We start from the raw sequence: 13910 nt of genomic DNA, 5'->3' as shown, positions 1-13910 counted from the left end.
CCCGAATTAAAAAAAAAAAAATCACTAAAAGAAATAAGATCACTCCTCCCCACCCTCTGTCCCACTGGGTGGACCCAAGTTTGGTTGAATTTAACTTACGGTTACCTCAGGACACAACTCAAAGTTTAAATTATAAAAATCACAGCTCTACACAGATTATCTGAACACAGAGTTCTCTTGAGAGCGGCATGTGCCAGAAGTCTAACACAGCCCACTACGGAGTATGCCTTAAGGGTGGGGCACAGGACAGGTTAATTAAGGTCACTTAAATCTTCATCTTTTACAGCAGATCAGAACCCAGATGGCTGACTTTCTGCAGGATTTCTGATGAGTCCAGGAGAGCTGGTTTCAGGCTTCACACCGACACTTACTAGCTGTAACCTTCGTGTCCAGAGCAGTGATCCACATGAAGTCCGCGACGAGTGCAGCAAACCTGAGGTAGTCAGCCCTTACGAAGGCTCAGTATCTGAACATAAAAAGATTTTGAAATGACCACTGGCTGCAGTTTCTGCTTTTGTACTTGCAGAGTAATAATGAACGAACACTGCTGAATCTAGTTCACGCATTTATAGAACAACGAGAATCCCCCTACATCCATGTAACACAAAGAGCAGTGTGACACTTATGCATCCAGAGTGCAATAGGGCCGGTCACATATCGAGTGGTCTGCATCGGCCGCGGGTCCAGCAGAGATCGGATGATGAACGGCTGTTCCTGGTGGGTGGCTGTGGTTTAGTTACCTTAGAAGGGTTAGCAAAGACCAATCCTTAATTGTACTGTGTGTGGCTGCTTTTCTGATTTTCAAGCACAGCATACTGGTTGTCTAGCTGAAGTTTTAGAGCCTGGTTTTTGGAAACCTCATCCCTACCTCTAGTTTTGTGTCTTACTACTTCAAAGCTCTTCTCCATTTCTTTATCCCTAAGGGAAAAGAAATGTAATCAGTAAATATTTCTTCTTCACTGGGTCGCTGTGTAAATATTCTTCCTCAAATTAAAAACAAAAGACAAAAAGCAAAACAAGCCACCCCTTAGAAGTAACCTGACGGAGGAGTGGGAAGGGAAACGGGGACAGGTATCCCCTGCTTCCTGAAAGTTTGTGCTCCACCACCTGCTTCTGTAGAAGACCCACATCAGGACGGCAGCAGCTGTTTCCCACAGCGGTGAACATCTCCCCAGATTCCTTTCAGTCAGTGAAAACACGCACTAACATAGGTTCTTCCGGGGAAAGCGAAGTGGCGTAACACAAGCTTTCACAAAGTAAGGGATCCTCTCTGCTTTATGCCGTTCTGACTTAGGAATGCTCTGCTTCCAACAGGGGAAACTTGCACATAAATCATTTTCAGTCTTCAAATGAACAGAAAACACTAACACTGAAGCTCTATGGTCCTGTTTTCTGTGGTGGCAAAATTTGTTTTCAGACCAACCTGAAGACAACTGGAAAGTCAAAAGGCTATCTAAGTGACACGGTGATTCCTTCTAAGAGTCACTTTTATTTTTAGCAAACAATATAACAATACATCTCTTTCTTTATACATAAGGGCAATGGTTTTCTTATTCAAGTAAAGTTCTACTGGTCATTCAGTGATTTCTCATTTCTTTATGTGAGTGGGTCCGATGAAGAAAGGTAAGTGTGGGAAATCACTGCCCGGCATTTTGTAGGACAGAGTGGAGGATCAAGTCAACATGGAAGCTTCAATTCAAGCCAACTAGGCTCTCGTAGGCAAAGAGGCTGGGATTTACTTTAAAAGTAACCCCCCACCAGTATTTCCATCTGATGTCTTTTACATTTTATTTACTTTAAAAATTCATATCCCTAAAAAAGATGTGGATGTGCCATATGTGGTCATTTAACTCCAGGTAGCATTCATTTTAAGTACCTGCTGAAATAAGATTATTTTATTTTATTATTAGATTTATAGATGCCAACATCTTTCATCTACTACATTTCTAGTTTCCATGTTAGGAAGAATTCTAACTAGACAAGACCTGTCACAGCTACAGAACAATATACAAACTGGGGATAGAGACCTGCAGACAATGTGGCTCTTTGATGCCCTTTCTCCACAGCCCCCACCAGGACCCTCCACCCAACCCCCCCCCCTGCCGTGGTTCTCCCATCTCCTACATGCCATTGCCTGGGCAAGGGACAGGGCGCCAAGACAAAAGAGAGCTGGAGTACTTACTTCCGGCTTTCTACATGCTTGGCAGTGGACTGCAGGGACGGGAACTGTGTGTCGCTGTAGATTTCCGGTGGGCCTTGCGGTGTTTTCCTCGTTGTGGTTAACCTGGCTCCAGGGGGCCTATACACACCACTAGTCATCACTGGTTCCGGGGTTTCTGTAACTAACATTTTGTAACAGTCCAGAGAAACTATTCAAATGCCTGGCATTCTAGTAAGCTATCCCACATTCCCAATCATTTGATAATTACAGAAAAAACAATACCTATATGAGTCTCCAAAGAGAAAGTTACCTGACAAAACGTCTGAAAGCAAAAACTCTATTTTCCTAGAGTAATCTAATTTTTCTCCCATGTGCAGTTTTAATTACCTAGGTAAAGGAGTTCTTTCTAGAATTCAACTTACTGGAAATGGCAAAGACTCTGCTGGACCTGAGACACAGGCCCAGGAGGGGCTGCCTTTAAGAGTATGACCACATCAGCCCTCAGTTTATGTAAGTGTGGATTAATGATGTCTTTACCTGTTTGGTGGGTTAAATAAGATGCCAGCATACAGAATTTACTTACTGAATTAACTGTGTACATATTTTTAATTCTAAAAGACTAGTAAGAGGGCGCCTGGGTGGCTTAGTCAGCTAAGCGTCTGACTTCGGCTCAGGTCATGATTTCACCATTCGTGGGTTCAAGCCCTGCGTTGGGCGCTGTGCTGACAGCCAGCTCAGAGCCTGGAGCCTGTTTCGGATTCTGTGCCTCCTGCTCTTTCTGACCCTCCCCTGCTCACACTGTGTCTCTCTCAGAAATAAACATTAAAATAAATAAAGACTAGTAAAAGAATATACCAGATATCCTTAATTTCAAGGTCATATCATCAATGGATCTTGTTTCATTTTTTTCTCCCCATTCTCAACATGGATTCAGCATTTCACATGTTGTTCCATTTATCAAAAACTTCCTTTCAAATAAACGCCTACAACATTTATTAGCTGCAACATAATGCATAAAGGCTCATTGTCTCAAACAGCTTTTAATTAAGTGTGGGAAAGCTATAATAAAATATGCATTCATTAGTTACTAGGCACCTGCTCTGTGTCAGGTACTGTTCACAGTGAAGATACAAATGGTAAGGACTGGCATTCATGGACTGTAGATTCTGGCCACTAGCCACATGCAGCTATTTAAAATGAAATAAACTTAAAAATTCAGTTCCTCACTTATATTAGTCGCATTTTAAGTACTCAATCAATAGCCACATGTGGCTAGTGGCTACTACAGTGAACAGTGCTATTCTATCACCGCAAAAGGACTAGTGGACAGTGTTATCCCAGAGTAAGGAAATCAAATATGTAAGGTGCGGGAAGAGTTTGTACAGGGAGCACATGACAGGTAGGGCGTCAGTGAGAGGAAAAACTGAACGAGGCTGGACAGAAGGCGGCCAGCGTATCGCGTTGGTAAACAAGCCGGATCGGGCAGACTACTGATACTACAAATGTCTGACTGGGACACGGCTACACTCGATGGGTGTACATACTGTCTGTGGCTGCTTTTGTGCTGTTTAAGAGCAGAGCTGAGTAATTAAAATAGTCTTCTGCGTGGCTCTCAAAAGTGCAATTACCTATCATCTGGCCCTTTACAGAAAGAGCTTACTTAGAGATTCCCAGCATAAACGAAAGAGAATTCGGGCCGAAAATAATATGCACAAAGGGCCTGCAGCAGCAATGTGCCTGGTATGTTCAAGGAGCAGAGTGAGCAAGGACCTGATTAAAAGAAAGACTAAGTCAGAAAAAGGGGTCCCAAGACAGGTATCTAAGGTGCTGCAAGTGAGAACTTTAGCTTCTATTCTGACTACAGGGAATACCGCTGGAGGTTTGTCAACAGCACAGGGACACATTCTGTCACATTTGAAAAGATCACTGCACTGGCCACTGGTTGTGCTGGGAGCAGTGTATGTAGGGAAGCAGGCCAACCAGTTAAGAGGTCACTGCAGTAATTTATATAATGTTTTGGGGTCAACTCTACATGAAGGGTTCAGCTTCGGCTATGTGGATACTGAGGTGCTGGACAGGCAGTTCAGATCTATGTGTGTGGAGGTCAGGGGAGATCTGAGTGGATGGGAATTTCGGAGCCGCTGGCACGTGGAGACTGCCAGGGGAGTAAGGGCACGGAGAAGAGTGCGGCAAGGACTGAGCGCACTGGGGCACAATGTCACTTAGAGGCAGGGGAGAAGGGGAGAACCCAGCCAGGGAGTCTAGGAGCCAACCACGGAGGGGGCAGGAGACTGTGGGGTCCTGGAAAAGTGTGTTTCAGGGGTGATCAGCTACAGCAAATGTTGCGCGATGTGGCAAATCGACTGAGGACGGGGACTGGGAAACGAGTTTAGCATTCCTAAGGTCATCAGGATCAGGGACAGATGCAGTGAACCATGTTAAGAGCTCTGCTGTCCGCACAAAACATGCTTTGGAAACTGTGCCCCCCGCCTTTCTGCCCCTCCCTCACATGCTCTCAAAAATAAAAAAAGTTAAATTGAAAAACACATATAACATAGCAAAGGGCTAAAAAGGATGCGAGAATGTTGATACACAGTAGTTATCTGTGATCTCTGGGCAGTAAGATTTGTTGTTCTTTATATTATTCTGTATAAAAATCTGCCCNCAGTGGAACCATAGGTGGAAACACAGGTACTCAATCTCCATTAGCCAGATGTCAAAAAGTAAAACGACTTAAATATTTAAATTTGGCAAGGGTTACTTTACATATAAATGTAAGCAGCCTACAGAAAAGCACAAATCTTAACTTCCAAATTCCTTTACTTAGGATGTAAAAATCTTTAGACAGACACGTACAAACTTCTCCCCCAAGAACAGAAAGGAACCCCTCTCGTTTTACCACAGCACTCATGGAGCTGAAAGCTAACCATATGTAAACTCATACCTAGGTGTCTTTATGAGAATAAAACATGAAGATTACCAATTACTGCAGCAGGAGGTGCTTGTACCGGAGCGGTTTTATTCCAGGGACCCGAAGACTTTTCGACACCACCACCACCACCTCCACCTTCTTCCCAATTATCACCTGGATCTTCTCTTTTTTCATTATCTTCTTCTTCCTTTTCGCTGTTGGAAAAGCAAACGAGAGAAGTCCATTACAGAACCACCAGGAAAACTGTCAGTCCCAACCCTTAGTTCAGTCAATGCTGGGGTCTGCGTGACCTCAGAGAAGTCCCTTAACCTTGTCACAGCCCAAATCCCCCAGTTCTTTAGCACTCACGGTAAGCATTATTTTCGGGGATGAAATGGTTCTTGCAAGTTGTATGTCACTGGCTAATCGTTTAGTACAGATTACAAAATACTCTCAAAATTAGAATTCACATTCCAATAGAGAAAACGTACGTGTTCAGTGTTTACATTGGTGCTACAGACTTTTATTAGTGCCAGTCCCTACTGTTTGACACAGAGAATATATAGAGACCTGGTCCCGATCACCAGATATGTCACCCATTTACAAAAGAAGAGAATACAAAAACTCAGTCTTGGGCTTTACTAGTGTAAATGTGACACATTAAATGTGACACACTGTGGTAAGAGCATCCTAAGGCGGTCTGTAGTGTTTTTAATGCCAATTTCTTATTTCTTTATTCTTTACTGGCTGGAGTCAGAAATCAGTGAGTTAATTGTCAAATCTAACTTCCTTTTTACAGCTATTTGCCCTTGCTGATGCCACCTCTGGCACACTACCAGCCTTTCCATGAATTGTTTTCTATGACAATGGTAGTTTTTCCTAGAACTTTAGCCTATCAACCTCCTTTACCATTTGGGTCACCCTCTTTTCTCCTAGTGAAAAAAAGAGGATGTTGCCTAAAGCTAGCCAACCTTCCACTTTTAGACATGTTTCCCTCTGATACCTAATCAGTGATCATGGCTGTAACAACATACAGATGACTCCCACCCTACACCCTACTGTGTGGCCTTGGGGATCAGCATGGCCTCTCTTGGCTTCTGCAAAAGGACATCTAAGTGTGCTTTCCTTCCATTTCGAGGGAAATCCTGGCTATAAGACAACTTTCTTGAATAACTAATGGTCTCCTTTAAAGACACATACACATTTCAAAGACAATGTCCACCAAATTTAGAGGCTTAGGGTGGCAATCGGGAAGGGGAGAGGGGAACGGACTCATTTTCCCTCTGCATTTGTAGCACAATGTTACTTAAGACTATTGTTCGAGTGGAAAAAAGAATGGAGAATATGGCCAAGCCACCTTTCAGTTTCTCTTTTTGTTAATATATAATATAATCCAGTGTTACCATTTAAAATATTACGCCTATATTAACATGGAACTAATATTTAATTCAATGTCAATTAAATCAAGGAGTTACTAAAACAAAATCTATATACCTAATATTAAGTAGGAGGATATTTTAAATGACTAAGTTTATTCTTCTATTTAGAGAGCGAGAGAGCGAGAGAGCGAGAGAGAGAGAGAGAGAGAGAACGCATGCGCAAGCAGACCTAGCAATGTCAGCTTGGAGCCTGATGTGGGACTCCATCTTATGAACCCTGAGATCATGATCTGAGCCAAAATCAAGAGTTAGATGCCCAACCCACTGAGCCACCCAGGCACCCCTGATTTAAAAAAATTTAAAGTAGCTGGGTGCTAGAATGCATGATTTTATTTTGTTCATGCAGCAGGTACTTATGAGCAGATTCTAATGCCAGATTGCCTGGTTCTGCCACTTACTAGCCAGAGACTCAGTATGGCACTTAACTTTTATATGCCTCAGTTTCCATCCACATATGTAAAATATGTAAAATGGGGAGAACAGCAAGACTGAGTTAACAGACACAAAGCCCCGAGAACAGTGCCTGGCACATACTAAGCACAGTTAATTGTTTACTATTACCTGCTTTTTAATATGCATTTGAGCTTCAAACAAGTGGCGCAGATGCCACCACATTATTAGGAACAACTAAAACAGAACAAAACTCAATTTCCTAAAACCCACAACATGAAAACATGGGTTTTTTTGAAGACGTGTTCTTTTTAAATGAGTGTTTTAAAAGTTTTAGTTTGAGAGAGTGAGTAAGCGTGCACAGGAGGGGCAGAGAGAGAGACACTGTCAAGCAGGCTCCCTATTGTCAGTGCAGAGCCTGATGCGGGGCTCTAACATGAGATCACAACTTGAGCTAAAATCAAGAGTCAGACACTTAACTGACCAAGCCACCCAGGTGCCCCTTAAATGGATTTTTAAAAATAGAAACCAAGCCCTATGACCCTGTTTCCTAAAGTTTATACGTGGGAATGAATGACCAGGTATGGGGGTTTGGATACAGCAGTATCCAAACGGAAGTACTATCCACTCTCTGCCAATTGTTTTTAGTTACTCACTTCTGAACCCATGGCAATGCAGTTACGCTTTAATATTGGTTCAGGAATGAAAACACGGTGTTATGTACCATCACACTTGTTAGTAATATCCCAGCACCCCAATCCCCGCGAGACAGGAAGATCCCTAATAAAGCTTTAAGAACGTTCATGGCACTTTTATTCTCATCTATACCCCAAGGTATGTAAGCTTTCATTTCAGTTGGTCATTTACATTTGCAAACAGTTAACTCAGCAAAATGTGCTGAATCACTATTTTTCAAATACATATCCTGGACTCTTAAGACACAGTTTTCTATAAAGTACTTTAATATTTGGTGATTAATGTAGCTAAACCCCAGAATTATCAGCTTGTAGTAAACAATTAACTGAAGACCAAAAAATCCTAATACTGATTATCCCTAAGCAGAACGGACTATGGATAAATCAAATACATTTCTTTATGCTGTTATAGTTTTCAAATGTCCTTTAAATAGTTTTTGTAATTCACAATAAAATATTAAATAGAACCCCCAATTTGGTCTGATAGAATGCTGATGGCCCGCTGTGAAAGAAGGTTCCTTTATTGTCTAGTGTTTATTACCTCTTCTTCCTCAGAGGCCAGTGAAGAACTGAATTAATCACAAATCTAAAAATCCCTTGAAATTATAAACTATTACTAAGAAATAAGAATGACTTGTTTAATTAGAATTTCATATTGGTAATAATAAACATAAGACAAGTTAATATTCTGGTTTAACATTCTGAACTAATAGTTAAACAAAACACTGGAAACTGTCTAGTCAGGACCCTTCATCCCAGAGAGGGCACTAAAGCCCACAGATGCTAAGAGCCTTGCCAAAATGCCCTCGTACTAAGGGCAGGGCAGAAATGATTTAAATACCTGATTATTTGCCATATTTACATACTCCAGAAAATGTCAAATCTCTAAATACCATAGTAAGACAAATGCTGCGGAAGAATTATTTCCACAGAAGTCAATTAGGCTAAAATCGTGTTTGACTCAAAATATACATAGCTTCTCATCAGCTAAATTTCACATTTCCAAACACTACACTGCTCCTTGTAAGTATATTATCAATTTTAAAGTATACAGTCTTAAATATGCAAAAGTCTGTAAGGTACTGTTCGTGGTGGGCGGGGAATGATGATGTTAGCAAAGGGAATTACAGAGCATCCAGGAGGCCGGGAAAGAGTCCTACCACTTTGCCAAGTTAAACCTCACAATAACACCAAGGCAGGCAGGAGGCTCACTGACACAGGAGGAAACTACACTTGGACATTAAGTCACTCCCCCAGGGCTACAAAGTAGCGTCGCCAAACCCTGGGTCTCCAGAGCCCATATTCTTTCATGTTGCCTCTTTATTTCATTTTATCCTCTTCAGAGCTCTAATGTTGAGAAACTCGCTTTCAGTAAAGTTGATCAAGATTACACATCCTGCAGCAATTTATTAATAAAGATGGAACATTCTTACCTCTTTACCTCAAGGGAAACTACATGAGAATTTATGCATCCCAACAGTAGGATTAAATCCAGATGACTGTACTTCTGTGAGAATGGTAGGCACCTCCACTGGTTTGACCCTATTTATTATCTAACCACTGTCACAACAGCAAAATGAAGATGGACGTGGCCCGATGAGCTATGCTGGCAGCCTAAAATGGCACTGCACCTCCTCTAAGGACTCCTTCTCCATCCCTGCACAGCAGACCAAGTGCCTCTCTCCTGTGTTCCACAGCAGCCTGCACATCACTGAAATGATCTAGGCGTTTAGTAGAGCAGGAATTATTTCTACAATCCTGATGTCTGGCACACCTCCTTGACACAAATATTTGCTACAAGGAATCCAGCTTGGATGCAGGAGTGATTTCTTCAAATAACAACTTAGTCAGCTCCACATAATGGGTTAAAGGTCTACATTTCTTAAGAAGGTTCCTAAAAAAAAGCCCACCGGGCTCCAAGAACTCAATTCTTTATTGAAAGGTGACAAATGCTCAACATTTATGAACTTCAAATATTAAACGAAATCCTTCTTTCTCCCCAAACTCCCTTTTAAAGAGGAGAGGTCACAGGTCCTACTATCAAATCAACCAACAATCTAAGCTCCAGTGTTAGGTCCCTTCTTTTTATCACAATCCCAATGGCACCCCTCTGAAGAACTTGTGTATAAATGACAACCTTGAATACATCTATTAATTTAGATACAACATTTGACACAAGGTCTTATAATAATACTGTTGGTACTTAAATCTTGAGTTAGTTAGTAAATGTGTGGTAGGATGTTAGTATCATGTTTGTTGCTAATGAAAATTTCCTTTTTTAAAAAGAGTTTAAGTAGTCTTGATACCCAACGTGGGGCTTGAACTTATAACCCTGAGATCAAGAGTCCTATGCTCCACCAACTGAGCCAGCCAGGTACCCCTCAAAAATTTCCTCTCTCAAATGCACATATTTTCAATAAAGGTCCAGCATGCTAACCTACCACAGGGTGTAGTGTCCAGAATTTTAAGGTGATAGGCCATTTCTGTAGCTGACTGAAGATAAAACAATAAGGCAAAAATGATCAGTAGATCATTATATATATTATAATATATATAACATATATATGTATATACATACATGGGCACTTATTCTACTATTCTTGCAACTTTCCTGAGGTTTCTAATTTTTCAGAACAAAAAGTTGGATGAAAAAATTTGTAATTATAAGGCTGAAAATTTCAAGATACTTTAAGTCAATTTCCAAAGTTTCATATTCCCTTATCTCATTCTAAGATGGTAAGGCTGCCTCTCTCACAGAAAAAGGTAACAGATTAAAGGCACAAAGAACCACCCGCCCCAATTTCTCCGAGAAAAGATCTTATTTCTCTGCCCCCCTTCTAAGGGTTTCTGCCTAAAAAGACCAAGCTATAGAATTCAATTGAAGGTCTACAGCAATGTTTAACATTCCTGATAGAGGGAGTTTTGTATGGTTATACCAATGCCAATCTGAACATGTAATTTTCTCCTATTAGGTCTCGGGTGAACTGACTCACCAGAGTCTATCAGTCATGGTAATCTTATGTGTCTCCACTACCCTTTCCCTCAAATCTTGGTACTATAAACCAGGTGTCTCATGGTAAATAACAGAGAAATTCCTAAGACTAGATCATCCTAATGTACCTACTGAATAGAGACAGTTAATATCACCAAATGGGTATTTTACAAATACCCTATTCAAAAATCCTCACAACAATCCCAGCCGTTATCTCAATTTTGCAGATCACAACCAACATTCAACAACCAACCAACCTGCCCAAGGTCACACATAAGCCGCAGGCTAAAATGCAAAGCCAGGTTTGTCTATCTCCAAAGCCCATGTTTTTGAGACATTATCAACTCCACCCCACTTATGTGAATAACCTACTTCCACTTCTATGAACCAAAGTGTCTTTCCTTGGGGACCCCAACCCCAGTTTCAGGATCAAGACCATTTAATACAAAGCTTACAAGGTTTTTCAGTATACAGAGTGAAAATATTAGTCACTGTTATTAAACTTCAGATGACTTCTCACACCCAAGTCTTTCCTGAAGGCTGTTAGATCCCTCTTTATTCAGTGATTTATGAAGGCAATGGAAATATACATTCCAGATTCCACAATGACTGAGGATCCAAAAAGCAGCTTCCTGAAGGTATGTTTTCAGTGTTAGCAGGGTAGAGGAAGACGTTGAGGACCACGTAGGAGAAATGACTACATGCTAAGAAAAATGAAAAACATTAAAAGCTGGCCTGCTTCAGGTCAAGCAGAACTTAAACACTCATACTAGCCCAGCTGAGATTCACCTGCGCCCCTGGCAAAGGTGAAAGAAAGAAATGACTTAAATGTTTCCTCACCTCTGGAGTGGCCAAAAAGAAAGACAAAAAGTAATCTTGAATATGGATATGGAATATATAGGCAATGACATAAAAATAGGTAGTTTAAATATCATCCATAATATAACAAAATCCATTTCTAGCATTCAGTGACTCTGAAACCTTTCCCCCTCAGCAAGTGCTACTCTTGCTCAGTAAGTTCTCATGACCAAACACTACCCTTCTTGTCATTCAAATCTACAGAACGTGTGCGGTCAAGGGCCTGTGATCAGGAAAGGCAGACTTAGAGCCTCATTCTACAGCTGAACAGGAGCCACATACACAGGCAGTTCCACAACCTCCAAGGATTAAGAACTTCACATCACCCCCTCTTCATTTTTACAGGGCAAGCCCCAGGAGAAAACAGAGATATTCTCTCTTCTTAAAAAAGAGAGCGAGAGGGAGCGCGCACACATGGGGAGGGGCTGAGACAGACAGAATCCCAAGCAGGGTTCTCAAAGGGGCTCAATCTGACCAACCCTAAGATCATGACCTGAGCTGAAATCAAGAGTTAGTTGCTCAACCAATGGAGCCACCCAGGTGCCCCAAACAGGGATATTTTCTCAACTCCACCTCTCCAAAAACATCTAACACACAAATTCAAGAAGCGGTTGGGAATAAAACTGCAGTCTAATCACTTCTACCTAGCGTTACTACAAAAGAGCTTCAAGAGTGGAAAAGCCTCATTTCCTAAAAAGTCTCCCACTATCAGTCAGGTTTCACTTTGGTTAAGCTCATGAAACAATGTGGGAGAACCCAGTAATGCCTCATGGCAGGAGGAATGCAACTAATGTCGAAAATATTAGCCCCGGTTTTTGAAAAAGTTACTCAACGCTGTAAATGTCACCATTTAGAGAAGTCAAAGGACAGTCTTCTCGTTAAGGAAAATTACTTCCTTCAGTGCACCACGTGGTCACTGGAGTCTACAAACTGCAAACTTTAAACTGAAGACACTTCAGTAGGATCTCATTTATTTCTTTAAACAGAGTTAAAGAGTGTTTATCTTACAATGTTGGAACCAGATATTCACTTGTTTTATTCTACTTTATGAGCCCATTAAAATGACACTAATTTACATGAATCTGAAATGAAATGCCACAGATTGGACTTAATATGTTAATTTCAAACACATTAAGGCAACCAACCCAATTATTTTAAAAAATCCCGTTTTCTGGAACTTTAAAAATAACATGCTTGGACTGTCTAACACAATCCCTATAACATCCTCGGGAAAATTAATCTACAGTGTTAGGACTGTGGTTAGTCTTAGGGAGCGAAGGCAGGGACTAAACGGAGTCAGCAGCGACGTTTTCTTTCTTGACCTCGCTGTTGATTTCACAGGGTGGTCTCACTGTATGAACACCTAAAATCTGTACTTCTTAGTATGCTCCAGTTACAAAAATACAGATGAACTTGCCTATGGGAGAGGATCTGAAAACCACGTTGTCCAACCCATCAATACTGAAAGTAAAAATCTTGAAGGCCACAAAAATCCATTTCATTTTAGCTGTCCCAAGGAGGCAAGCTCTCACAGGATTTCGGAGCTGGCAGCTAATTTGATCAGCATATAGAAGGACTGCCATCAGGGACACAACCACTACAGCCCTAATAAGCGTATCTAAAGCAGGAGGCCACTGTGATGCCTTAGGGGCCAGAGAAAAACCAACCACCACCTATCCTAAGGGTTATCTAAACACGTTAGTAACCAGACCATACCTTATTTGCATCGCCTGAACTCTCAGGCCGCTGTAATCAACCTCTTTTTGTTCAAATTCTTTCCACTCATCTTCATCCTGTAAAACACACAACCATTTGATCACTTAAAGCTATTTATTAAAATACAACTAAGGCAAATATCGGACTATGTATGAAAAGGGAATCAAGTGTCTGGAACCTAAAGTATAGACTCATTTTCTGGCCAAAACCCTTACTTGATCCCGAGGCCGACTGGCCTGGAGGGCAAACGTGCCGAGCAGTCAAATTTCTTTTACTTCCACCGCTCCCTTCAAGAGAGAGGTTACTTTAAAAGCAACCAGGAAAAGTCGAATGAGAAAGTCAATAGTAACCCCACAACTAAACGTCTACCTTAATGTTGAGACACTGTTACAGGCTTACAGGCCAAGCCCTGCCGCTCAGAGCTGCCACAAATGCGATTGTTAAAAAATTCAGCTCAGACGACTAGGCTGAAGTCGGAACGCCAAATTACTCAAGAGTCTCAGAGCAGACGTCACCCGATAAACGCTGCTCTGGGCCGGGCACTTCGGCCCCAGACCCTTTTCCCCTCCAGGGTGCCGGGTTCCGGGTCTCGGGCCGGGCCGGCGACACGAGGTGGAGAGGCGGGAGCGGGCTGGGGGTCCCGCGAGGAGAGGGGCGCCGGCCCGGGGTGGGAAGCCCCCGTCACATGGCCGGCCCCTCCCGGACGCTTCCCCCCGCGGGCGGCTGGCGGGGGCGGGGACAGGGGCGC

At 42.0% G+C, this 13910-nt stretch overlaps 1 protein-coding gene across 6 annotated transcripts; it reads right to left on the bottom strand.

Annotated features, from left to right (window-relative positions):
• Window positions 1-156: 156 nt before the first annotated feature.
• Window positions 157-13737, bottom strand: CDV3 (CDV3 homolog). 6 transcript variants are annotated; one of them, XM_077752304.1, is made up of 6 exons: window positions 13532-13652; window positions 13163-13239; window positions 5142-5287; window positions 2183-2342; window positions 869-918; window positions 553-740 (listed from the first exon to the last, which is right to left on the bottom strand). In XM_077752304.1, exons 2-6 carry the CDS (start codon window positions 13171-13173, stop codon window positions 733-735), a joined length of 375 nt encoding a protein of 124 aa, XP_077608430.1. In that variant the 5' UTR covers window positions 13174-13239; window positions 13532-13652; the 3' UTR covers window positions 553-732. The 6 variants fall into 6 exon arrangements, with proteins under 6 accessions (XP_077608432.1, XP_077608430.1, XP_077608429.1 ...); XM_077752306.1 differs by lacking the exons at window positions 553-740; window positions 869-918 and adding an exon at window positions 157-466 and having other exon boundaries at window positions 13532-13598; XM_077752303.1 differs by having other exon boundaries at window positions 553-918; window positions 2183-2336; window positions 13532-13737.
• Between the last annotated feature and the right edge of the window lie 173 nt (window positions 13738-13910).

This window comes from Crocuta crocuta, unplaced genomic scaffold, assembly GCF_008692635.1.
Source record: "Crocuta crocuta isolate KB4526 unplaced genomic scaffold, BGI_CrCroc_1.0 scaffold580, whole genome shotgun sequence".
Lineage (NCBI taxonomy): Eukaryota > Metazoa > Chordata > Mammalia > Carnivora > Hyaenidae > Crocuta > Crocuta crocuta.
The sequence above is the reverse complement of the archived record's forward strand: the minus strand, read 5'-3'. Positions and strand labels throughout refer to the sequence as shown.

What these genes read in the sequence shown, in the direction of transcription:
- CDV3 (XM_077752302.1), bottom strand. An exon ending in ACCTCCTGCTGCAGTAATTG is followed by an intron (nt 2,343 to 5,141) that starts GTAATCTTCATG and finishes ACAAAATGTTAG; the next exon opens with TTACAGAAACCCCGGAACCA. An exon ending in AAGCATGTAGAAAGCCGGAA is followed by an intron (nt 919 to 2,182) that starts GTAAGTACTCCA and finishes CTTTTCCCTTAG; the next exon opens with GGATAAAGAAATGGAGAAGA.